We start from the raw sequence: 27016 nt of genomic DNA, 5'->3' as shown, positions 1-27016 counted from the left end.
TAATTCAGTATTCGAAATTAGGAAGTGTTTTGTTTATTTTTGTTCAGAACCCAGCTTATTTACAACATTGAGTAAATTCGAAAACCATTAAAATCCGAATATCAAAATGCTAACACGACAACTGTCAGTGCAAACGAGTATATTGTGTACTGCTACCATAATTTCCGAAGGGGCGTGGCCTAAAATTACTGTTGGGTGTTCAATCTCCCTGAGGAAAATATGTGGAAAAATGTCACGGTAAACCGTAGTTGTGCCAAAATGTTCTTCAAAGCTCGTCTTATCCATTCAAAACGACTATTTCTTTAGTAGTTTTACCCTCATTCTTTAAATTAATAAATTTTCTTTTCTCTTTTTTTGTTATTATTTTTTTTTCTACAAGTTGCAGTCACAGCTTTTCACGCGGCACGCAAATCTCTTTATTACATTATTATAATGTTAAAATATTTAACGATTTTTCACATATAATAATATTTAATAAAAAATATACGTATTGATATTTTAATTATTTAATTAAAAATTAACTTATTTGACAAAGAAAAAAATGAAAGTAAAGTTCGATGGTGTTTGTACTGAAAGAGAAAATCGCTGGAAGAATCCCCGCCAAATTCTTGTTCAATGTTTCCTTTTTTCCTTTTCTTATTTTCTTTTTTTTTAGTAAATTTCCTTTTTTTGCACTCGGAAGAAAAAAAATGTTCTTATATCTTGTTTTCTCCTAAAAAATAGATCGCGCTTATCACAGTCGTTTGCATATTATAGATTTTTTTTCTCTTAATTAATCCATTTAATTTGTATTCCTTTTTTTGTAGTCCTCCTGTGAATCGTGAGAAAAGTATAAGTCCCGTTCTGATTTCTTTCTTTCATTTAGCAACTTGAATGTCTTTTAGGAACTCTTATGCGTGTAATTCTGTATCCTGTTTTTGCTCTTCTCTCTTTTTTTCAAATTGTGTCTTCTGTTAATATTTTTTTTTATTTAGTCATCAATAAAATGGCTGCAACTGCAACGAATTCAAGTACAAAAGTTCTCAATTTATGTTCATTTTTTGCAATAATTTTATTTAATTTTTTTTTGGCCGAAAAAGAAGAATTCAGATTTTGCGTCAAGGTATCTTGCACAATTGCTGTGAACTTCTGTTTCTTTATCTTTTGTTTTGTTCTTATATTGTGTGTTTTTTTCTTCATTAATTGGGACAGCATAATAAAGTAAAAAATATTCAAAAATACGTAAAATCTGTTTCTTTTTTTTTTAATACAATAAAGTTGTGTAAAGTCAGTCTAGCTAATTTTACAAATCAACCAACTGACCCCAAAATTGTATTTCTCTCGCCAGTAAAATTGTCTCTAACTGATCTTCCCCCCTTTTACACAATAAATTCGAAAAATTGTACACACCAACAAAATTTAAAGTGTTATTACATAATTCAATGTCCGTTTATAATATTCTTTCTTTCTCCATTTATTCCTCTTTTCAATAGTTTTATATAGAGAAATTACTTTTTTTTTCAACAGTTATTTAATATACCATTCTTTTCATTTTCCATCGTTAAATTTATTTCATTTTAACTATGTGTTCCTATTATTTGTTACATCTATTCTTTATATAATATTTCTTAAATTTTTTATTCATCAAGTTTTCTTTTTTTTTTTAAATAAATTAGTGTAGTAAGATTGAGAAAAAAATATGAAGGGCTTTAAGAGGGAGAGATGTAATTTCACATTTTTTTTTTATTTATTAATTTTAAGTTTACTATCTTGGAGCTTTTTCTTGCAGTAAAATTTTTATTTATACAATAATTTTTTTTATTTTAATTTGCTTTTTCTAAACCTTTTTGTTGTTGTTTTTTTTATACACACGACGACAGAAAAAAAGTTAGTTGTGTTATTACAATTCAAGTGTGGTCGAGGGAGTAAATAAAGAGATTTTCCTCTGTTGTTGCAATTAAATTGTAAAATATTTTTTCCTAAATCTCTCTCTCTCTTTTTTTTCTTTTCTGGGTCTATGTTTCGTTCAAAAACGTGTGGAAATGTTTAATCACCCCACCAGTCGGGACCAGAGTTATTGGAATACGAATTTCCATAGCTTCCACCATAATTTCCACCTCCGCCTCCGCCTCCATTTCCATAATAGGATCCTGAAAATAAGAATTCAAGATTTTGTTGAATAAAATGAATTCTACCACAATTAAAAGGCAACTTCCTCATAGCAAAAAAAAATAAGAATAAATGATTCAATCATTTCAATGCTCTTTTATATTCATAAAATTGAATTATTTAGAAGAGGATCTGGCAGTTCACGCATGAATGACTTTAGAAAATTATACTTTTTGTAATAGGAAGAATTGTGCTAGGGTGGCTGTATTACTTGTGGCTTGTCTTTACTTATAGTCTCGTCGCAATTTTTGTCAAAAAATTATTCCAAAAACCAAAAAAAAACTGAGATGTTCTATCAAATATAACATAATACATTTTTAATGTTAGGATTTTCGAAATCATTTTGTGACAAAAAAAAGCAAAGTATTTTGCAAGGAGGCCAAAAGTAATGACAGAACACAAGTAATGCTGCCATCCTATACATTTCCAGACAGGAAATACCTAAGTAAAAGAGATGGACAAATAAGCCTAGACTAGCTTATTGTAGATGAGATTCTTAACGGAATCAAATTCGGATTGCGTGTAAATTCTCGATTTGAAGTTGTTATGCAGTAAATTTTACATCAAATTTCTTGTGCAAATAGGGTAAACGTGCCAAATTCTGGCCAGCTTGCAATTTCGGCCACCTTTTTTGTTCCTAGAATTCACATGAACTTTTAGATTTTACATACTGTAGAGATTATACAATGCAAAAGAATAAGAAAAAAATGTAGCTTCGACAAATGAGATGATGTGAAAAAGATATTGGAAAATCCCCGAAGGGTAAGGAACTATGAGAATGAAGGTGGCCGAAATAGGGCACCAAAGCTATGTCTATATTTTTATTCATTTTAAAATGTATTAAGAATGATTTTAGAGTAAATCAAGACGGTAAACTCTTTACAAGGTTCCAAGCAACACTCTTTCAGAAGAAAGAATAAAAAAAATCAATTTGAATTTAAAATATTACATTTCAAACTTGAGACTTCGACGCTTGCATGCAACTATGCCGAAATTCGGCACACTTACCCTATCAATTTTGTGTTTAAACCAAAATATCTAGAATTTGGATGAACTGACAGAAGGATTAAAAATGGGTGAAATGTAGAACACTAGAATGTGCTCTATAATTTTGTTAAAGAACTCGATCTTATAATATTGGTTACTCTAGAGCCGATTTAATTTATTGTGTTTTTTGATTCGTTTTCTTATCAGAATGCCTTTAGTGTTCATGTGACCAACTTAAACTATGTTAGATAATTGTTCAATTTTGTGCAGTATTTCTTTTAAACATTATTTTCATTATCGTGGACGGGTAGAATCAGTCAACACAAAAAAATATTATGTAAAATTGTTTGTAAATATTTGTGATTTCCTACTCCTACTGGAGACTTACTAAATGTTCGCAAATCGTATAACCCACTAATGTATACTTTTTGTCAAAGATTATTTGTAACGTGATCATCTAACAAGTTTTTTTGTCCTTTTATAAACATTTTTCGTTTTCGTTTGCCTGACAAAACTTTACGAACAAATGACAGTTTTACGAACATTTTTTTTGTTTGTTTACGAACGTTTACGTATATAAATGTTTGTAAAAAAAATAAGAAATGATCGATGTGATCATTTTACGAACAATGTTTGTGAAAAAAGTACACACACTGAGAAAAAATGGGGGTACGAGTCACTTTTTTTTCCCTATTATTATTAATCGTATCGAGATATTTATTACAAGGTAATCATTTTTACAATGCGTTATATCCCGTGTTGGAAGAATCTGCGAAGTCCATTGTAGACCGCCCAGGAGCGCCTTCCCGTAGTATGGTGAATGCTTCTTCCATGCTCCCGGATTTGTTGGGCGAGGCGGTGCATTTTTATTACGTTATATCACAGTGAAAATGTCTTTTTCTAAACATTCAGATCTTTGCACCGGGCGGGACTCGAACTCACAACAGTGAATCGAGCCAGGGAATCAATCCGCCCAAGAGTCAACGGTCTTGCCTATTGCGCCACTGATTCCCCTTTCCCCCCCCCCCCTCATAACTAACACTTTTTAGGTGTAAAAATATATCAAAATTTTTTTATGTTACTTTTACATCCTTTTTAAGGGTAAAATTAACATGAAAAAGGGTAGATTTAACCCCTAATACACCTAAAAAGCATAATATTTACACCGATTTCGGATCAATACTGCAGGGCAAAATAAACATTTCCGGTATGTTATTTTAACTTTGTCGGATTTCTATCAGTGCATTTACGAACTTTTTAATGGGTTATTCGATTTACTAGCATTTCGTAAGTCCGCAATGAGAATTTATAAACATTTACAGTTGTAGTGCTTTACGAGACCTTTAATTTGTGCTCTAACTCGTCAAAAGCGGTCAAATAGAACCGGAAGTGTGGCATTTTGAATTTCATGAACTGTGACGCCAGATATCTCTGGTTCTATTTTAACCAATTTTCTTTTTATTTGGACCCACGCCGCTTTTTGGAAACCTCTGTAAGGACCTAAAGACTGTAAAATTTGGTCAACTTGCACAATTGCGTTTTTGAGAAAAAATAGTTTGAATTTTGACGCTATTGCAGCGCCACCTGTGGTGACTTTTTGAACTTCCATCTGAAAGTGCTCATCAAGACGAAACCAAAAACCGAAAATTTAGCTCAAAATGTTAGTTATTGTAGAACCGAAGATAGAGTCCGGTCAATTTTTGAACTTTGACCCCTTATAGCTCGGGTCAGGGGTTATCGAGCGACTTAAGTTTTTTTTGTTTGATATGTGTAATAGGCGGCTACAATATACTAAAAATTTAGCCCGATGGACAATGGAATTTTTGAGTTATTGAACTTAGAAAATCGATTTCAATGTTAGAAAGGGATGTGACATTTTATAAGATCTTTCTAAAATGCTCTCATTGATCGAATTTTTACAATTAGGATCGGAGCTAGAATCATTTCATGAAGGAACAAGGCCTTCCCGCAAGGAAACTAGTAGACATGCATTATTAGTTTTTCTTGTACGGGATGAGATTGTCAGTCCCATGCTCGTGGAATCAAGTGCAGTGAAGCTCACTGGATGCAATCCGATCACTTTTAACGCCAGAAAAATTCCTGATGACCTACAGGGGATTCGAACCCGGGACACTAGCTATAACATACTAAAATTTGAGCTCGATCATTGCCATGGGGCTGAACGGGCTGAACAACTTAAACAACAAAAAAAGGGGACCATCAAAATTGTGTAAGGAAAGGTGGGGCGTCAATGCACCAAGGTGCAATTTTCACCCGATATAAACCTTTGCCGAACACCGAAAGTTGATAGGGGAACCTTCAAACGATGCGAATTTTCTATCTATTAGCAAAGAGCTAGTTCGTCATTTCTTAGCCATAAGATAGATAATTATTAACCTCATGAGACAAGATGAGAAATGGTAAATTTGCTCCTTTCAAACAAAGAGAAAATTCGCATTTTTTGAAGGTTCACTGTGTGCGAACTATACATATATTCCCCTATCTGTATGTTTCAGAGTTAATAAGCTCCAAGGAGGGGTTGGAAAGTTTTGTAATCATCCATACCTATATTCGTGATCAGGAACGGGCAAATTACATTTTGAGAAAAAATGATTTTGCAATAGAAAAAAAATATATTTGACTCACCATATCCACCTCCTGGACCTCCACGAGAGCCTCCAGTGTTTCTATTGGACGATCCACGATTGCCACCGCCAGATTGTGTGCGGAAATCGCGCGATGTGAAGGAATTTCCTCCATAGCGCGAACGACCGCCACCACCACCACCTCCACCTCCGCGACGTCCTCCAGAACGCTCCTGTGAGATAATCTCCTCGAGGAAATCAGGAACATCCTGCTTGGTTTCCACCAGTAACTCCACCAAATCAGCACAAATATTGCGATTTTTGTCATTGAAGAAACTAGTGGCAACACCCAAATTTCCCATACGACCCGTACGTCCAATACGGTGCACATATTCCTCCACATCGGATGGCAAATCAAAGTTAATGACATGCTTTACGTGCGGAATGTCCAGACCACGTGCCGCCACAGCTGTTGCCACAAGAACGGGACATGTTCCAGAACGGAAATACCTGAGGGCATCTTCACGTTCACGCTGTGTACGATCACCATGAATACTCGTTACAGGATGATCGTATCTATGGAGAAAATCTTCAAGGGCATCAGCACCTTTTTTCGTCTCCACAAATATCAACGTCAAACTATCCTTTGACCATTCAGGGCCATCTTTGAATGAACTGAGCAAATCCAGGAGATATGATCTCTTATCAGATTCATTCACCCACAGAATTGACTGTGTAATATTCTCAGATGTTGATCCAACACGTCCCACAGCCAGAAAAATATAATTATGGAGAAAATCACTGGCCAATTCCTGAATAGCCTTGGGAAATGTGGCTGAGAACATCAATGTCTGACGCTCACCAGTCGGTGGCATATTGCTCTGTTCCACAATACGACGGATCTGTGGCTCAAAGCCCATATCGAGCATACGATCAGCCTCATCGAGGACAAGGAATCGGATATTGTCCAATCCAACCTTACCACGCGTTATCATATCTTCCAATCGACCTGGTGTTGCCACAATCAAATGACATCCACGGTCTAGTTCCTGCATCTGTTCACTGGTATTGTTGCCCCCATAGAGGACAGCTGGACGCATACGCGCACGATATGAGAATTTTTTGGCCTCTTCAAAGATCTGAGTTGCCAGCTCACGTGTTGGGGCCAAAACAAGACCCAATGGATAGTGCTTGCGTCTATAGTACGTACGATTGCCACCACTTGGCGGAGTTCCCAATCCACGTTCATACATTTGATTTAGGATCGGCACCAGAAATGCCGCCGTCTTGCCCGAACCTATTTAATTGCATGGGATGAAGTACGCGCATTAGAAAGTGCATAGTAAAATTTATCTAGATTGTGCGCTTTATGACAACAACAAAAAAAAACATTACTCTATACTCTGTTCCAATTATTTTCACTACCATCATTGCTGCTGCAAGAAAATTGTTTCTTCAACCCTCAATTATTAATAATTAAACTCGAAAATCAACAGTTGAGGGGTCAAACAAAAGTGATCCAATGGTCATTATTTCAGGTGTTTATAAACTGATCATCTTCACAATGAGCTCAATGGTAAGGTCATCTCATGCCCTACATATATCCAACCATGCCAAGAATGCAAAACTCATAGCACTTATCGCTTAAATCGCATTTTCGTAAGTTATTGAAACTTATTTCAATCATCACTTTTATGAACACTGAGAAAAAAGGGGGTGCAATTAACTTTTTTTCCTCATAACTTTAACACTTTTTAGGTGTAAATATATATCAACATTTTTTAATGTTAATTTTACACCTTTTTAAGTGTAAAATTAACATGAAAAAGAGTAACTTTAACCTCTAATATATCTAAAAAGCATAATATTTACACCGATTTCGGATCAATAATACAGGGTAAAATTAACATTTCCGGAATGTTATTTTAACTTTTTCGGATTTCTCTCAATGAAGTAATAATTCTGTTTTTTTAATGATCTCGAAGCATTTTTGAAAGATTTTCCTTTTGTTCGACATTGTTCTGATTTGATACTCTAACACTCTATCCGTAGAGAAATATAGAGGATTAAACTGTGAGATACTGACTTATACGGGCTTCAGACCTATGGCTTAGCTTCTCTAATTTCTTATCAATCAAGAGTTTTTGGAAAATTATCACTTAAGATTGGACAACATGGGCAAGTGATCCTTTAAATTTAAAAACAAAACCAATAAAATTGGTTGCTATTTTGAATTTCTAGACCATCGGAAACTGAGGTAACCTTAGGTCTGAAGCCGGCCTTAGGGTCTGCAAAAGAACTAATTAAAAACGACCATCAGATTTTTTACTTCGGAAAACTCTTAATTGATTTACTATAAATAAATTAGATTACAAGAACTTTGAATATAGTGTGTATAAATCTCAAATGGTTTGAACTGGATACAATAAACCGGTATTATTACATTCCTTTAATTTGTTATTAGGGTAAATTAATCATTTTTGATAGTGACCGACTTCCCAGCACTTTTTTTAAATGGCTTTTTTCACTAAATAATTTTAAACAATTACAAAATTAGCAGCATTTTTAGTACTAAAGGATGGTGGGGTACTTTCACGCATGTAAGAATTTCAAAAAATAAAGTTTTGGCATAATAAATTAATAATATGGGTAATTTTCTGTAAATTATTAGATAGCGATTATCCAAGAGAAATTAGCCGGACTTAGTGTGAATGTAGTGGCGACTTAGTAACAAATGAGCTTTAAAAAAAAATTTCAAGTGCGTGGAACTGCCCTATGCCCCTATTCTATCATTAAAGGAATGTAATGGCCCCGGCACACCTTTAGATCAGGAAAATTTCATAAAATTCAAATTCACATCCCTTTTTTTCTTAAAAGTTTAGCATACGTCTATCCTAGTCTTCTGCACTCTTCTTCTTCTTTTGAACATCACACCAAATTAAATTTAGTTCAGTCGGTTCAGTCTAATTTGGAGTCGCAAGAATAGGATAGACTTATGCAAATTTTTTGAGAAAGAATAATAATAATGATAATAATAATCCTGACACAACATTGCATATAGGAATTAGACCTGCCCGTGGAATCAAGTGCAGTGAAGCTCACTGGATGCAAACCGAACACTTTTAACGTCAGAAAATTCCTGGTGGCCTAAAGGGGATTCGAACCCGGGACACTTACATCATAGAGCGAGTGCTCTATCGCTTGACCCATTGAATTGAGAAAGAAAAGAACGCGAATTTTGATTTCATGAAATTTTACCGGTCTAAAAGGTGTACTGGAGGCATAAAGGACTGATTTGATAGTGATATATTTTGCATTTAAAGTGTTTTAGGATCACCATTTAATTGATTTATTAGAAGAATTGTGCCAAATTCGAAACAAAATGAGTGTAAGCACCAAGGTTGAGTTTGAAGCATAATTTCTGTTTTTTTTCATTACTTCCTTTTTAAGAGCATTGTTTGAACTTTGAAAAGAAGTTTATAATCATTTTTTTCTAAAGTGCTCCTTAAAAAATAAAAACATGGATATTCCTTTGTTCAGATACATTTTCAAGCCCATTTCCACAGTATCTCGTGCATAGAGGCTATGCTTTTTTCGTTCCTCTATGACTCTTGATAAAACCTTATGGTGTTATTCCAATGAAAAATGAAAAGGAGAACTCTTTCATTTTAACATTTCTTTTTGGTACATGGCTGTTTTCCTGTGTTTCTATGTAGGGTAAATGTCCTAATTCAAAACCATTTCCTGACGCTTTAACTTTGCCAGAAAATTCAACACATTAAGTTCATATTTTTTCTGGAGAGAATTACATAAATTTCCTTCTTGACTCTTCTAGAATCTTACTGTTTAGTAAAAATTCTTTAGATATAATTTGAAAACTTCTTAAATAGAAGAAAAATGCACAAATGCAAAATTCTTCTATTGGAAACAAATTAATCCAAATGGAGACAAGGGAAAGTTTCTAATTGGAGACAAACAGTGCAAGTGAAACCGCGACGAAATGCTTCCAAAACCTTGCTGAGTTGCTCTTGAGTGCAAGATTTGTTCTTATTCCTGTTTTTTCTTATTTCCCATCTAAAAAAAATAAGAAAATCTCTCCAAAAAAAATCATATTTCCGGGGTTTCCTATTGAAGCATTTGCAGACACTTCAGAAAAACCATTTTTGTTCACGAAATAGGTAATTATTTCACTTGAAAACTTCACGTACCGTTAAAATGGTCAATCGATGAAAAATACGATGGCGAAAAGGTACACTTTTAATTTTTCTGTGAGATTACCAAATTAAAATTTGTGAATTTGAATTGATTTTCGCTTTATTTGGAGCAAAATTAGCTAAATAATGAAACTGAGGTAAAGAAAATATATAAATATAATAATTTAGTACTGTAATTATCATGAAAACAATGACGTTTCCATTTGGAGTAGCGAAAAAATTCCATTTGGAGCAGGTTTTGAATTAGCTTAATTTACCCTAATCGAGTTTTCTTTGTGTTGGTTCCTGTCATGACTGTTTGGTGGTCTTAGAACTCGGTGAGGACTGAGTCTAAGATTTTTTTTTCTCTTCTAATCTTGTTGTAACTTTTCTTTCTTTTTTTTCTCTTTTTGTTCTTGTTTGTAACTGTACGTGAGGGACTTATGACCAGCGCACAATAACTTTTGTTTGTAAACATGTTTTCAAAGTTTCCCATGAGAATGAGCGAGATGACTAGATCTAGATCTCACTCACTCTCATTGAAATGTAAAAAAACATGTTTACTAAACAAAAGTTATTGTGCGCTCGGCATTATAAGTCTATTGTATGGTTTCTTTAATAAATAAATAATAAATAATAAATTAAATAAAATAATAAATAAAATAAAGAAAAGTCGGTAATGTAGAAGCACTTCAGAATGCTACTGATTACAAATATCTGCGTATTATAATCGGTATAAAATAATGTTTAATTAGTAAACTCAGCAAAAATTTCGAAATGTTTTGTGAAATTTCTTTTTATAGTAATGTAGGTACAAATAGCTCGAAATAAAAGAGAATAATAAACTTATTATTACCCATAATGACGGTTAATGCGAAAATTAACATTTTTATTTTTTGAAACTTTAAAAATTGTCTCATTTTTTATGTCTCTCATTGTTCAGCAAAAAAAATCGTGAGTTATTGCAATAATATACGCATGACTTTTTTCTGAACAAAGAAAGGAATTTTTAAGTGATTAAATTTGATTTTTTTTTGTTTTGTTCAAAAATAATTATATACACTGTTGAATTATCCTTCCATTGCAATAAAGATTAACAAATTCCTTTTGTAAAAAAAGCTAAGCTAGATAGATATAATTTTATATAGCCTTTCCCTCAAGTGAAAGCCTTTTGATTACTCATTTAGGAAAAATAATAATATTTTTTTTAATGTATTAATTTTTGCGAAATTTTTGTGCTCCATGGATAAGAAATGGTCGAAAAACCAATTGAGGGTTTAGAGTAAACTTTCTCCAAGTTCCTTTACACTTTCACTTCAAATGTTTTCTGCTTTGGCTGAGTGTGTATTGTGAAGAAACCATTAAGCTGTTATTGGTACACATTACACATTGCAATAATTAGTTTTTGCAGACCCTGAAATTTTTGGACTTTACAATTTCCTAAAATGATTTATATTCAAAGAAATTTAAATAAAATCAACTCTATGCTTAAATTATATTTGGAAAATATTCTTCAAAGAGATATAAAATAGCAATACTTTAACTATAAGAGATAAGAGCACTTCCCCCTGAACTCTTTTTTTTCTTTAAACGATCAGCAAAGTCCATTAAGATGAACTTTACGATCTTGAAATATCTGAAACAATAAACGATGGTAATGGGGCAATTTGGAGCAGAGTAATTATTTTCACATATATATATATATATATAGTATCTTTTGTGGGAATCTTCCCATTGTAAGAATATGCAATATCAGAAAAGATTAAGCCATTATGCAAACATGGTTTGTTCTTGCATAAAAAGTATGTCATCATTTTTGCATCTCACACAATTATCTAGATCATTGTTTTGCTCTTCATCCAATTATTCTTTTAAAAAAAATATATATATATTGTAAAATATAAACTTACCCGTTTGGGCACAAGCCATCAAATCACGTCCATCCAATATAATCGGAATGGCATGTTTCTGCACCGGTGTCGGTTTGTCATAGCGTGCCAAATTTATATTATTCTGTATGATCTCTGTCAGCTTGATGTCATCGAAGCTTGTGATATGTGGTGGCACATGGCTTCCCGTCGCCTCCACGGGTATGTCTTCGTATTTGTTAAAATTAATACCGGTGTTTGCCGTGCCGAACAACTCTTGCTCAAGTTGTTCATCCTTTGGCAGGGGAATGGTGCAATCAACATCATGGCCGGAGCGTCCATTGTCGCCTCCGCGCCACTTTCCACCGTATCCTTGTCCTCCTCCTCCACCTGGACCCTCGCGCACTGGTGCATCTGGCCAACGGTTGTTCCCCCGCATTGGCTCACCCCCACCACGTGGTGCACCTCCTCCACCGCGTCCACCACGGCCCCAATCATCGCCACGGCGTTCATAGAACTTATTTGGACCGCCGTTCTGATAGCTATCCTGCGGCTGATAGTCGTTGCGACGCTTGAAATTCCCAAAATCCCTGTCTCGATCGCCACCACGACTAGTGCCAATTCGACGATTTCCACCTCCAGATGAACTAGATGCCAAAAACACAAAACAAGGTAGAAAAACATCCCGTATTACATCCACATTTCATTCCATTATAATGATTTACTCTCTAAAAACCATTCTTCACTTAACAATATTGCAATGTAGAAACTGAGGGGTCAATCATCCAAACTACAAATGCCATGTCTGTCTAATTTCGTGATCATACCGACCTAAATTTTTGTTCCAAAAAATTTCACTGAACTCATCAAAAATATCTGAGATTTCTTTTTGCGATTTTATTCATCTATAAGCATTTTAATTAATTATTTGTAACGTTAAATTCATCATGAAAATAGAATAATAATACGAATAAATAAAAAGTGTCCAGCTCAGCAGGTGTGTTCAACAGGTCAAATCCATAAATTTAGCCTCAATTCTGAGACCAAGATCAAGAAAATTGAAAATTTTAAAATTTTGGTATCGTGAGAACAAAAAATCAAGAGCAAGATGTTAAATGTCTTCAAATTATGAAATTGAAGACACAAATCGTGTAAATTTGAATATTTAAAATTGTAGAACCAAGATTTCAAGACGTAGTTTCTTGTTTTTTTGAAATATTTGAAAATGCCATCCGGTTTAGCGATAGAATTGAGCATCAAAACCTTTGTAAATTCCACAAAAAGCGCTCAATTATAAAGAATCACGATAAAATAGTAAGAACTACAGCGAATTTGAGCGAATTAGCTTCATAATTAAACGTGAAAATTGTCAACAAAATTTGTCGCCCGATTGAAAAAGAGCCGATTGAGCGAGAGTCTACTGTATATTGAAGCAAATTGCTTAAGTGTAGGAAAAACTGTCAGATATGGACATATATTTCTCTAGTGTGTAGAGGCCTTTAGAGTAGTAGACTCACTCAATTGGACTCTTTCTCAATTAGATGAAAAATTTTATTGGCAATTTTCACGTTTGATTTTGAAGCTAATTTGCTCAAATTCGCTGTAGTTCTTCCTATTTTATCGTGCGTGATTCTTTATAATTAAGCGCTTATTGTGGAATTCACAATGACTTTGACGCCCAAATCTCGATAATTCAGATGACATTTTGCTTCAAATGTCCAATTGAGAGAAAGTCTATTGTACCTGCAAACAAATCACGCCTTAGTATGACCATTTTAAAGATCTATCATAGCTCAAAAATTTTTATTTGCACTTTCTGTATTGATGTTTGTTACTCTTTAGATATTTAATACGGTTTAATACTATTTTTTTTTTCTAAATTTTGTTGCAATATAACAACAAATTCTGCAGGAAAATTGACATGTTTTCAAAAGTGACGTATCTTGAGATATGATTCTTAATTCTTAGCTAAGACATTTAAACTCCCACATAAATGCATCGTGTCAGAATATGAAATCTTGATCTTAGAAATATTTGACAGTTTGAAATATTAATCTTGATCTTGGTCTCAGAATTGAAGCCCTCGTTTCGTTCCTTTTCAAAAACATTTTTAATAATAACTTTTTAGTTTTTTAGAAAACAGAATCATATGTCTTTTCTTGTATTCTCAGATATATGTTGAGGTCGTCTTGGTCTAGTTCTAAAGTTTTCTCTTTTGACTATTTACACCCACGACCTTGAATCACTTCCCAAGAGTTTCTCAAGAATCCTAAGAAGTATATTTCTCAGCAGAAGACACTTAAGATTGAATTACTTATGATGCTTCAAAGAGCAATTCTAATTCTAATTTTTAAATTCTAATACTAAGTTTTTACATATATTTTAAGCTAAGACTTTTGAGCATGATATATTTACATGCATATTTGTCAGATAAAATTTGTGGAAGTTTTTCAATTGTGAGAATATGCAATATCAGAAAAGATTAAGCCATTATGCAAACATGGTTTGTTCTTGCATAAAAAGTATTTCATCATTTTTGCATTTCACACAATCTAGAACCTTCACAATAACTTTTTAATGATGAGAAAGGATTTAAATACTCATACTGAGCCAACTAAAACGATCATTGTTGATCAACTTTCTTGAGGTATTATAGTAAAAAAAATCTTTATGTAAAAAGACTTAAGGTTTTTAACTAACCAAATTTATGTGATTAAATAAAAAAATGACATCTCGCGTAATATCCTTATTTTTAGATTAATCAAAATATTTTTATTTAGATCTCTTTCCTGCAGTTTGAATTTATCAAAGTACCGGACTGATCTACATTGTAAAGACGGTAAATAATAAAATAAAAAAACGGTCTTCAGATTAGAGGTTTAGACGGTTCCCAAAAATTTTAAATTTCTAAAATACATGCAGTTTCTGTGATTTTTTTTTAAAAAGTGTAGGGTCAAATGTGTTTAGTGTCAAAACCTTTGAAATAACGGAAATAACCTACTTTATTGAGAAATTACAGAAGTTAAATCATATATAGATAAAACTTATACGGGCTTCGGACTTAAAGCTTAGCCATTTGGCTAAACATTTTGAATTTATCATTTGTCAAAATTTTTGGGAAATTTTGATTTAGGATTGGACATAAAGGAGAAAAATGCTTCTTAAAATTCTGAAAAACCAATAAAATTGGTTTCTGTTTAGGATTTGGAGATCTTCGGAAATAATTCGGGCTATACCTCTAGTTTGAAGATTGCTTTAGGATCTATATGGACTCTGAATAAATTTCCTTTATCTATTCCTTTTCTACCAAATTTTAGATGATATTCTCGAGAATTAGTCTATGGACCCCTGATCGATGATTCCAAACCCTCATTTTATGACAGTTTAGGATAAATTTTTACTGCCAAATTTTACAAACTAAAAATTTTCGAGGATCAGAGTGTTTGTTGGGTCCTTAGGCTTTTATTCATCTGATTTGTCTGATTTCTTATCAGGGGACTCTAAAAAAAAATCGATTAATCCCTGCAATTTTTGTTATTAAGAAATTCAATAGACATCCGGAAACTTATATAAAACTTTAATGAGAATATTGTTTACGACTCAAGCCTGATAACGAAATTATTTAAATTCTTCTGCTCTTTGAAAGCATTTCAATGATCAAAACTGAATAAATTCACAAAAAATAAGGTCAACCGTTCGCTAGGGAAAAGATCAATTGACAAAGGTTTCTCGCAATGAATGGCCCCTTGGTACGATCACCATTGTGCGCGCCATGCTAGTGAATGAGTCACTTCTCTATGGAAATCAACTGTGACACATCTCATTCTCATATTTCGCGATGTGTGAACCTCTCGTAAAGACATAATGCAGAAAATGAATTAAACTTGAATTTGTGTCTCGGTGAAATTTTCATCTTCTCTATTGTCTTTCTCCTATCTGGGAAAGGCGCAGTGTTCCGGAAGAGAATACTAAGCAAATGTAGTCAAATTGGTTTCAACTTACTTCTTATAATCCCGTGAATCGTTGCGATAATCTCGTGAATCTGGACCACCGCGATAGTCACGATCACCTCTATCGTATCGATCACGTTGGTCGTATTGTTGAGAAGGTCTCTCGTAGTCACCAGAATTAGAATTAGAATTCTTTTCTCTTAAATGAGGGATTACATAGATGTCAGGCTTCGGTCCCGAAGGTCCCCGACTTTCCTTCAAGTCCAGACCAGCAATCTGTGGGTGGATGACAGAGACAGAGAGAGAGTTGATTAAAAAAAAACTCCTTAATTACCCACTCATGAAATGCATGAAACAGATCAATAGAAATTCCCCAAAGCGTCCACTCTGTAGCATTCGTTCTTACTTAATAAATTACATAAGAATAAATGCTAGAAAGGAAAAAAAAACGGAAAAATTTAGCACATATCCGATCGATATTCCTATCAGAGCAATGTTGCATTGAGGCTGAATAATTCATGGAAAATCTCAACGCAGGTCACCGATAGAAATGAAATCGTTTGCACAAAAGAGCACGAGATAGAGAAAATTCAATGCCCTTTTTACACAATGAGAGAGCTTGATGTGAATTGGCAGCCATCTTGGTTCTCAAATTCCGTCAAACACCAATCGATTTATCCATGCATTTTTCACCACATTTTCGCAATGCAGTTGCACCAGAAGCACCAAAATCTATTCTTCATGCCCTATTTTTTTTCATTTCGTCACATTTGCCAATAACACAGTAGCCACGGGGGGAGAAAAGTCGAGTTGAAAAAAATGTGGTTCAATGTCGTTACCTGCTGTTCTAGACCCGTTCCATTTGGGATCGCATTACTCATATTAAAATCACTTCCAATTGGTTCGTTGTGTTTTGAACTCCTTAAAATTGAAAGTTCCACACGATTGTACTATAAACCACAAACACGAATGAGTTTATTTCAATAAATTAAACACAAAGGTAATTTTTCAGCAGTCCCCAATTGATTCGCACAATTTTCACAGGCGATGTTCGCGATGAGCACTGATGAGATTCGGGTTCGGCTTGCCAGAGGGCCTTGCGGTCGTGACGTCATTTTTGACAATACGCCATTTTTATTGCACTTTTTTGCCTACTTTCTAGCAGTTGGACAGCGCTAGCCAAAACACGTGTGATTTGTGTTTTTTCTGGTGAAAATAAGTGAATCTATTAGATTACAAATGGTGCAAGTAGATCCTGAGAATATTCGTCGCATTGGCAGTGTGCTTAATGACAAAGGTCGCCCACTTAAAGAACGATTCAGAGCTCTGTTCACCTTGAGAAACATCGGTGGTCCAGATGCCATTGAATCTATTAATCAGGTGAGTCCGGAATTTTTCTCAGGAAGCTCATGATGACTCAATTATGATAAGGGAAATTTTTGTCATTTAATAGCATTTCTTATCATGACTGAAAAAGGATCAAAGGGGAAATGTATTTTTGTCTATCTTGTGTATTTCAGTGCTTCCGGGATGATTCAGCCTTACTGAAGCACGAGCTAGCATACTGTCTGGGCCAGATGCAAGACAAGGAAGCCATTCCCATTCTCATAAAGGTGCTGGAAGATGTTCAGCAAGAGCCAATGGTTCGTCATGAAGCTGGTAAGTTTGTAAACATAAATTTCCATGAAGAATCAGATAATTATTTGGGATATTTTATCAAGCTGAAGCTCTTGGGGCCATTGGATGTTCAGAAGTAAAACCTATTTTGGAGAAATACCTCAAGGATCCAGTAATTGAGGTAGCTGAGACATGTGAGATTGCTCTGGGAAGACTAAACTGGATTGAGAAGAAGGAGGAACTTGCAGATGAGAATCCCTATTCATCTGTCGATCCAACACCACCTGCTGCATCGAAGGACGTGGCTGAGCTTAAGAAAATCCTAATGGATGAATCAGCATCGCTCTTCAACCGATACCGTGCAATGTTTAGCTTGAGGAATATTCGAACGGAGGAAAGTATTATAGCACTGTCGGCGGGATTGAAGGGAAAAAGTGCGTTGTTTAGGCATGAAGTGGCATTTGTACTTGGCCAGCTTCAAGAACCCTGCAGTATTCCCTTCCTGGCGGAAAATTTGAGAGATACCACGGAGAATGAGATGGTCAGACATGAATGTGCAGAAGCCCTCGGGGCTATTGCTACAGATGATTGCATTGAGATCCTAAATGAATACCTCAAAGATGATAAAAGGGTCGTCAAGGAGAGTTGCGAAGTAGCTCTGGATCTCTGTGAATATGAAAACAGCCCGGAATTTCAATATGCAAATTTGCTCAAAGTGTGAGATGAATTCTATCATATCATGTGATTTTTAATAAATTTTACTAAAATAAAAAAAGATTAAATTTTTGCAAGATTTTTTTCATAAACTCCAAACTGAGAAACCCTTTTTGAAAAATTCTTGCATTTTAATTTTTAGTACAGTGTTCTGTGCTAAAAAGTATTTCTAGCAATTGTGCGCGTGTCACCTCTTAGCGACTGCAGCGCTGCAGTTGATCAGCTGAAAATTACAAAGGAGCAACAAAAAATACAATGGAGAAGGATTTGTAGTGAATTTTTAATGGAAAAGTTAGTGATTTCTTAGCAATTTGCATTCTTAAAACAAGGTGAATGAGATGTCCAAAACCGTGCGTAAGTGTGTCTATGGACGCAGACCACCATGCTACATACTCAGCCGAATTGAGGAGAGAAAAGCCAAAGCCAGAATTCTACGGTATGACACAAAAAAAAAGACGGAATTTATTGATTTTTCCCTACTGAATCCCCAAATCCCTATCCAATATTTCAGGCAAGAACGTCGACGAAAACCAGACAAACCCGATGATTTCGTGACATATGAGGACTCGGACAGTGAAGAGGAGACACCACAGCAGCAAAATGAGATTTTGAATACTTCCTACAACTTTGTCGACTATGTCCGGAGCCGAGAGTCGGACTTCAATGAGGTAAGGACGTTTTGCTGGAGAGATGATGGTCCGGAAAGAATTCTCATGAGAGAATTTGTGCATTTTAGGAACGAAGTATTTGCCAATCATATGCCAGTAGACACATCCTCACGCATGATATGTTTAAGGAGACTCCAATTAGCCTGGGAAACATCAACAAGGTGTTCTGCTCACAGTGGCTGAGCAACCGACAAGTAGTCTTTGGCACAAAATGCAATAAGGTATTTGTCACATAAAAAAAAACTTGCTGAACTTTGTATAAATTAAGGAAGCTGTGATCCTTTTTAAGTGGAAATTCAAGTTATGTAGCCAATTTTTAACAAAATGTTTTTTTGTATAAAAAATTATCATAGATAAACCCAGACAAGCGTACGGTAGCTCAGATTCTTCGCAGGAAAATATGTGAATAGCCTAACTTAAAATGAAAGTTATAGTCATTTTAAGATTTATTTTTGATCCCTTAGAGCTCGGGTCAGGGAAGTCCCAAGGGTTCAATTTTATTTTTAAGCGAAAGGTCTTTGATCCAGCTTTAACATAAAAAATGATTGAACCCAATCTATGCCATAGGAGCTGGTATTGGAAAAAATAAATTTTGCTAACGATCCAAAATGGCAGAATGAGGGAATTGATCTGATAATAATTGAATTTCAAGTCATTCATTGTTATTTAATCTGCTAATAATCGCTTTTCGATCGTGGGGAACATTGCCATTCAAATTAAGTGGAAATTGTTGGAGGAAGTAACATCCAGTTGTCTCCTGTCCTGATAACTGGAGAGTGTCTAGTGTTATATCTCCGAGGTCTTAGTTTGAGAATCCTGAAACCCTCGTGCCAAGTTTGTAAATTTCCCCATTAAAAGAAAACCCATTGACCTTTGACATCACTTGATTACTGAAGAAGGCATGAAGCGTATCGAAAGACCAAGAAAAGTGTAAAATTCTTGATCTCACGGTAAAAAATTTCAGCACATTATTTGTTCCAAAAATTAGCTCGTCCGGACACCATAATTTTCGGCATAATTTTGTTCACTTTACGAGACTCAAAAAGATACCCAATATTAGTAACGAATTTGTTACAAAATGTAGCTCCTTTGAACACAAAGTACAATATAATATGCATCTGACGGAGTTCAATCTTTGAGATCTTCCGGTATCTTTTCAAATTAAAAGACACTTCGAATTTTTGCTAAAGCTTTCGACTTTTGGTGTCTATCATCTTCAGTGAGCTGAGAAAATGTTTTTTTTTTAACTTTTTATGAAATGATCGATTAACTAAGAGAAGTCAATAAGGAGTAAAATTGAAAATTGTTAAAAATTAATCTAAAATTGATGAAATGCCCGTTAAAGTGGCAAAGATAAACAGACGTAACGTTTCCAAATTGTAAAACGGGTTTAATTAAGTAGGAGAGTGTAGGAAATTGTGAAAAAATTTCCTGGGATAAAACATTTTTTCAGCCCACTTAAGAAGACCCACACCAAGGGTCGAAATCGAAAGCTTTGGCAAAAATTCTAAGTCTTCTAATTTAACAAAACATGAATTTCCTTGCGAAATCAGGAAGAGCTGTAACTACACAGAACAGTGGTTTCCTCAAAACTAAAGAAAAATCAAATTTTATGAATTTGAGCTTATTTAAAAATCAATAAAATCTTTATTGCAAGCTTTAGGAAAAAAATTACTTGTGAACTGTTTTTCGAGGAAATTCTTGTATTTTTTTTTTATCCATTTATGCACCGATTTTAACAGATTCAGAAGATTTAGACAAAGAGGTATAAAAACGTTCTCATGGATATGAGTAACTTTATTGATGGAAATAGTGTTTTAATGTCCCAAAAGAAATGTTTTTAGACCAAAAAGGCTTTTAGACTTTTTATATTAAAAAATCAGCATAAATTCAATGAGCGTTTTTGCTAAAAATTCAAATAAAGTTCTTATATGTTCTTTTAATTCTTTATTTAAATGAAATTAATGACTTCTGGTGAATTTTGTAAGCTAAGCTAAAGCCAACAAAAAGCCTTGCTCGAAGAAAATGGCGGGAAATTGATCAAAAATTGCCGTGGCAGTCAAAATCCCGAAAGCCAAAATCCCGAATTTTTAAAATCCTGAAAGGGATGAAATTATATGGAGCAAAATGTTTAGAATAAGTTCCCAAAACAGAAGATTTCCCTTTGCCTCCAGCAAGCGTAGTAATCGTGGGTGTAGCTATCACACTTTTAAGAATTCGGGATTTTTACCGGGACTCTAAAAAAAAATGATTTTGTACAACACTAAAAACATCACCATAATTCAATTTTTACAAAAATTTCAACAAAAGACATTCAACTCAGTCGAAGCGCCTTGAATGAAAATGTTTTTAACGTAAGCTAAATCATGATGTTCTTGATTTTTTTTTGGTTTTATCCTTTTTTCATTTTTTGAATATCGCGTGGAAAGGGGGAGTAATGGTTCCTCCCTACCTTGACCCCCTTCGTACGCATTTTTTTGTAAAATACAAAGTGAAACTCGTATGAGAAAGTAAGTCGTCTGGCGAATTTCTCATTCTAATTTTTCCCGACTTTCTTGCTGAAATAGCAGAATATGCCCTTAGGTAAGATTAGGTAATGGGGAGTTAGACTTATCATTGGAAAGTCTCGACCTTATTTACAGTAAAATAAAATTTCATCTGAAGATTCTGAGATACTAAAACGTTAAAATTTCTAATACCGATCTTTGAATCCTAGCGCACCTGGCGGTTGTCGTATGAAGTTGTAGGGGAAAGTACCCATGCTTTGCACGGACCCAAGTTTTATAATGACTAAAGTTTTCCTATGTTTTTCAATAAATATGAATCAAATTTTAAAGACTATTTAGGTGAAAGTGTCCTGTTTTAAATTATATTGCGGAATCGCTTTTCTTCAGAAACATAGGAAAAATTTAGTCATTATTAAGCTTGGGACCGTGGAAAGCATGGGCACTTTCTCCTATAGTTCTGAAGCAGGGGCCCATCAAGCCTAATAAAAAGTGAAGATATTTTTCACTTTTCCTTGTGAAAATTTTGCAGATATTGCACCGCAACTTAAACAAATTTGCTCATAGTTCTTGTATTATTTCGGCGAACATTATGAAATACAGTGCCCGCTTCGTAATCCGGATGATTGGGAGACAATTTGACAGATGTCCGCTTCGTAATCCGGATGGATTTTTTGAATTTGTTCAACGTCTTGAAAATATAATACAAGGTTTTTTTCCGAGAATTAGAATAAAAGTTTTAAAGAAGTTTAAAAGGACAAAATTAGAGAATTCTATGCTATTATACTTCATTTATTGAACAAAAACTTCACAGGATAATTCATTCTCATTGCTGAACACACATGCATACATAACCTCAAAATGATTTTAAAGGTAACCGTCGATAACTCGTCCGGATTACGGCGATCCGGATTAGAGAGCGGGCACTGTATGTACTTTTAGATAGCTTTTAACAAACAATTGTAGTAGGACTGTTGAGCCTAGAGGAGTTGGAGGGAGAAAGCCCGTCCTGACGAAGACTCTTCTAAGCCAACGGTACCAATCACTGTTCAGTTGGGGTGGTGACTCTGAGGGGTGCTATTGCGGCTAACTTCAGAGAGTAATATATCGCCGATAGATGGAGTGGAGAGCGCTCGATGGACTCCCGAAGGTGCATACGAATCGGTTCCTCAGCTCAGTCGGCCTTCAACCGTGAAGCTGAGAGGAACTCCGATTCGTAGCTCCCCGGGAATGAGCAATGGGGGCTCCACTCCGGGAGGCTAGCGATGAAGGGCACTCCAGCATGTTCCGGTGTGGGTCAGTAGCATATATTGCTACACAATTTCGAAATATATCAGACTGATAAGTCAATTCTCTTTAGGAAAAAACTTGCCAATAGTCTTAAGTGCCTCTATGCAAAAATTTATGGAAAAATGAAATGTCGAGAGGCCCCTGTTCTGAAGACTAGTAACAGTTGCAATCAATCCTTTGTAGCATTTCACGAGCCCTTTCATTTGCGTACCTGATGAAATTCAGGCAATCACAAAAAATATTTAGAATTTTTAAATTGTAATTTGTCGATATAGATAGGGCTTAGGGCTCGGCCTAGGGTCTGTCTAGGGTTGGGCAGTTGGAGGTATATCTTAAATGTTATCATAATCAGGAATAGAGCTTTCGAGCTATTCGATATCGTAATTTTGCTTTCACCGCACCTAGTGGAGTTCGGATTAATCTGACATTGAAGAATTCGTGAGACCATTAACTTGTAGAACGGGAGTTAATCATATACATTTTGAAATGTTTAGGAGAGTTAGGGACAGGGACCTTTTTTTGAGAAGATCTTGGATCTCGATGCAACGTATACAAATATTTTCTTAAAACCGAAAACCGGTATTTTGAAATAATTCAATATTATAATTTCGAAATTTGATTTTTATTTTTGGTTTATCCGCCGACACAAAACAAAGTTAACACAAAAAAAAGTTTCAGAAAGTTTATGATGTTCTGTAAAAATAGGATTTTGTGAGGCCTTTCAATTTGAAGCCAGTTATTCTTTAATCTTTTTCGGAAATACCACTGGAAATCTGTTGCCTCCGTTGTCTTTCGCTATCCAGAACCACTTTGTACTCTGACCAAATTGTCGGACAGTTACTTAGGTGCCTGCAACGTCCCTTTAAGGGACCGGGCCTCTCGCACGAACCTCCTTTAGTCCTCTTGGCTCTCCGTCCGCTCGCTCCAGAAACTTAGCATAGGTTGTTGTCGAAAAGTCCATCCTATTGGAGGCTTCTTGTAAGTTTTCGGACAACTCCGAAATTAATTTGGAAAATATCATGTAATAATAAAGAGAGAATTTCATGCAAAAATTGACTGATTTATCTTGCATCAAACAAGGGAAATAGGGGACAGTATTAGTCTTTCGATTTTAAAGAAGAAAAGAATTACAGTAAACTCTTTCTAAATTGGGCATTTGGGGAAAAATGTCATCCGGTTTATCGATAGATTTGGGCGTCAAAGCCTTTGTAAATTCCACAAAAAGCGCTCATTTATAAAGAATCACGATAAAATAGGAAGAACTACAGGGAATTTGAGCGAATTAACTTCATAATTAAACGTGAAAATTGTCAACAAAATTTTTCGCCCGATTAAGCGAGAGTCTGCTATACTTTTTTTAGAGATATTAAAAAGATACATTTTTAAAAAGAAAAAGAAGCTATGAAAAATAATCAGCTTAATAATTTGAATGTAGATTTATTGAAGAGTCTAAAGACCCAAAGTCGTTATCTCTAGCCGGTAGGCCCCTAGCATTGGTAATGATTCGACGGACGGATTGATGTTCAAACAGTCTGACATTGTTTTTCGAAAATTTTATGAATTGCAAATAAATCAAAAATGGATCTGTGGGAGGCGAAAAATGGAAATTTCGAGGGATTAGCCCGATTAATCCTTTAAGAACGATTGGAACACTGGTATTCCAAAAAAAAATCCTGAATCCAAAATCCAAAAAAAATTGAAAAAGAGCCGATTGAGAGAGAGTCTACTGTAAGATGTTTTATCTCTAAAATAATTCCGTAAATTGTTAAGTTAGACAAATCGTTAAAAATGGAATCACAGCTAAAAGAAAGCCAGAATGGGGAATTATCCTGATTATCCTTGGGTTTCAGCTTATGGTTTACGATGTGAATATGCGACGGGTGGATGCCATTCCCACCCTACCCAATAATCGCAGTAACAATCCAGACACCCAGCATGGTATTCATGCTGCTCAGATTAATCCTAGTCGGACTCTCTTGGCCACTGGAGCACGACACTCTGCCGATATAGCCATCTATCGTCTGCCAACACTCGATCCCGTGTGCATTGGTGAGAATGGACATCGGGATTGGGTGTTTGACATGTGTTGGCTGGACGATCAGTTCTTGGTGTCGGGATCGAAGGATACGAAAGTTGCTCTGTGGCGCATTAATGAGGATCTCATAGATTTTCCCAATGCCAATGGCGAGGATGAGGAACAAACTTGTCCATCTTATGGGCATATTGTTCCTGTGGCCGTGAAGGAATGTCGTACAGCTCAAAAGATTAGATCACTGTGCTTCAATCAGGAATACAAGGAGATTGCTGTATTATCCCTCAACAGTTACATTCATCTCTTCAATGCCGAAACTTTCTCGCAGAAATTATCCCGGAAGCTGCCCAACTGCCAGGATAATGTGTGTATTGCATGCCAACCGCATGGACTCTATGCTGTTGGGTGTCGTTCCTACACATTACTCCTCGATCCACGTACTCTTCAGGCTGTCAAGAAGATCGCATCTCGATACAGTGGCTGTGGCATCCGTTCGGCCAGCTTTCAGGAGAATATTCTCACTGTGGGAACGGGCTTAGGAATGCTTATGTTTTATGATATACGAGCAGGAAAGTATCTGGAAAGTAGTATCAATTCATCAAGAACTGTTGTCCTGAAAGCCAGCAAAGGCTATGTGGTGAGTATTTGTCCAATTGTCCAGGCAACTTCGGTTCCCATTCTCATAAATTTTTTGGTCTCTGCGGTTTCAGTTTCCCGAAGAAGAAATGGATGGTTTTCAACAAATTAAGTACGTTCCAGCAATTTATACCCATTGCTATGATGCCAGTGGAACTAGATTATTTGCTGCCGGTGGGCCACTTCCGGCCAATTTGGTGGGAAATTACGCAGGAATTTGGCAATGAGGTATAAAAATCCTCTCTGGTTTGATTTTGCAACATTTCGAGAGACAAAAAAAAGGATAATGCAGATAAAAGACCGTAAAACATATTTAGATCACAAAATATTTATTGATGATATAAAATTTATTACATAGGTGTATTTTAATTTTATTTCTGAATTCATATATTTTAACTGTCAAGAATAAAAGCTAGGCTGGGATTCAACAGAAGATCTTTTTGTATTTTATCACTCTGAATTGGCATAAGAATAAAGCGGCATTAATTACATTTTGTTGCAAGTTTTCTTATATCATAATTTTTTTATAGTACTGCTGTAGTGGAACTACTAATTTCCGCCTAGAACAAAATTTAAGCCACGCCCCTTCAAGAAAAATAAATGAGTACCTTTTGTGTTTGAAATACTTGATATTGAAATACTTAAAATATATGTGAAGATTTCTATTTTTCGTCTATGAAAATACAGGCCACGCCTCCTGAAAAATTGTAAGGAAATGTGATAATTGCATTTTGTCTTGCAGTTTTATAACTTGATTAATTTAAAAGTCAACAAAATATTTTGATGTTCAATGCCTTAAATTTAAACAATTCTTCTAACGTAGGTTAAGCAAAAGATTATTTGGTATAATGAGGGAGGGGCAAAGTGGAAAATAATAACCACGCCTTCAGAAATCACGCCTACTGGATCAATGGTTATTTTCTATTTTTTAAAGTGTGAGTAACAGGAAGCCAACAAAGGAAAAAGAAAGTTTATTGAATTCGGTTAATCAACATTAGAAATAAGAAGAGTTGTAGCCTTTAACGACAGATTTATTATTTTAAGATTATTTTTTTAAAGTTCGGTATCGGGAGGGTCGGAGTCGGAGGGTCTTAAATCTTAATTCTTTTTTTGTCGATACTGTACAGTCGAGTTCCTCAAGTTTGAACGACGGTTGAGTTCAAAATGTAAAATTTGAGGTTAAGTGAAGAAAGTTTTGCGTGGAGTGCAATTTTTCTCTGATGTTGATTGATAAATATTTTTGCGCGAAAAAGACATAACAGACATAAAAACTCATATAGAAAGAAATTGTCTTCTTGATATCTTTGTCAGAAGACGGATAGCTGTTCACTACACATCGTTTTACTTGAATCTTGCAGAAATACAAAGAAATTAAGTGCAAATATCACTTCAAATGGAAAGTTCTTAAAGCGCGCGCAATTCAACTGTGAGAGAGAGATAGAGACACAAATAACTCACTTGACAACGTCTGGCGGCGCTGTAGGTTCAAAAAATCTCTGAAATGCGACAAAATAGTTTCTTCTCTATTTTATCCTTATTGGCAGGTCGTGTCCCTTCTTATAATATGTACTTTTGCATTCCTTATTAACCAAAATAATGTTGTACAAAAGGATTTTTCTCAAACCTATCCTGAATTTTGGGACAGCTCAAAAGAATATGAGTCTTCCAGTTCAAAATTTCATCCCAATGTTTTTGTTGTAATATCGACAATTATTCACAATTAATCCAAATAACTGTATTCAACTAAATCAGACCTGAGGATTTGCCGAGAGACGGCTTAGCGTAATTATATTAGAAATAATAGTCAAACTACATTTCCATCAT

General features: G+C 34.9%; 3 protein-coding genes across 3 annotated transcripts; 2 read left to right on the top strand and 1 right to left on the bottom strand.

Annotated features, from left to right (window-relative positions):
* Positions 1-1714: 1714 nt before the first annotated feature.
* LOC129800833 (ATP-dependent RNA helicase bel) lies at positions 1715-16833 on the bottom strand. The gene is made up of 5 exons (XM_055845510.1): positions 16571-16833; positions 15784-16007; positions 11824-12428; positions 5782-7017; positions 1715-2129 (listed from the first exon to the last, which is right to left on the bottom strand). The coding sequence occupies exons 1-5, from the start codon at positions 16610-16612 to the stop codon at positions 2026-2028; spliced, it is 2211 nt and encodes a 736-aa protein (XP_055701485.1). The 5' UTR covers positions 16613-16833; the 3' UTR covers positions 1715-2025.
* Positions 16834-16872: 39 nt separating this feature from the next.
* LOC129801333 (deoxyhypusine hydroxylase) lies at positions 16873-18134 on the top strand. Its single transcript, XM_055846270.1, has 3 exons — positions 16873-17111; positions 17252-17390; positions 17453-18134. The coding sequence occupies exons 1-3, from the start codon at positions 16971-16973 to the stop codon at positions 18067-18069; spliced, it is 897 nt and encodes a 298-aa protein (XP_055702245.1). The 5' UTR covers positions 16873-16970; the 3' UTR covers positions 18070-18134.
* Positions 18135-18263: 129 nt separating this feature from the next.
* Positions 18264-25683, top strand: LOC129801202 (DDB1- and CUL4-associated factor 12 homolog). The gene is made up of 5 exons (XM_055846016.1): positions 18264-18498; positions 18574-18730; positions 18799-18951; positions 24375-25193; positions 25267-25683. The coding sequence occupies exons 1-5, from the start codon at positions 18401-18403 to the stop codon at positions 25417-25419; spliced, it is 1380 nt and encodes a 459-aa protein (XP_055701991.1). The 5' UTR covers positions 18264-18400; the 3' UTR covers positions 25420-25683.
* Positions 25684-27016: the final 1333 nt, after the last annotated feature.

Source organism: Phlebotomus papatasi, chromosome 1 (assembly GCF_024763615.1).
Source record: "Phlebotomus papatasi isolate M1 chromosome 1, Ppap_2.1, whole genome shotgun sequence".
NCBI lineage: Eukaryota > Metazoa > Arthropoda > Insecta > Diptera > Psychodidae > Phlebotomus > Phlebotomus papatasi.
The sequence above is the reverse complement of the archived record's forward strand: the minus strand, read 5'-3'. Positions and strand labels throughout refer to the sequence as shown.

Bases quoted from the DNA above. Each gene is read 5' to 3' on its own strand.
- LOC129801202 (XM_055846016.1), top strand. From the start codon at position 18,401: ATGTCCAAAACCGTGCGTAAGTGTGTCTATGGACGCAGACCACCATGC. The intron at 18,731-18,798 runs GTAAGGACGTTT...TGTGCATTTTAG, and splicing joins GAGAGTCGGACTTCAATGAG to GAACGAAGTATTTGCCAATC. The intron at 25,194-25,266 runs GTGAGTATTTGT...CTGCGGTTTCAG, and splicing joins AAGCCAGCAAAGGCTATGTG to TTTCCCGAAGAAGAAATGGA.
- LOC129800833 (XM_055845510.1), bottom strand. From the start codon at position 16,612: ATGAGTAATGCGATCCCAAATGGAACGGGTCTAGAACAGCAG. The intron at 16,008-16,570 runs GTAACGACATTG...ATCCACCCACAG, and splicing joins GAACGGGTCTAGAACAGCAG to ATTGCTGGTCTGGACTTGAA. The intron at 2,130-5,781 runs GTGAGTCAAATA...TCTTATTTTCAG, and splicing joins AGGTCCAGGAGGTGGATATG to GATCCTATTATGGAAATGGA.
- LOC129801333 (XM_055846270.1), top strand. From the start codon at position 16,971: ATGGTGCAAGTAGATCCTGAGAATATTCGTCGCATTGGCAGTGTGCTT. The intron at 17,112-17,251 runs GTGAGTCCGGAA...TGTGTATTTCAG, and splicing joins CCATTGAATCTATTAATCAG to TGCTTCCGGGATGATTCAGC. The intron at 17,391-17,452 runs GTAAGTTTGTAA...TATTTTATCAAG, and splicing joins AATGGTTCGTCATGAAGCTG to CTGAAGCTCTTGGGGCCATT.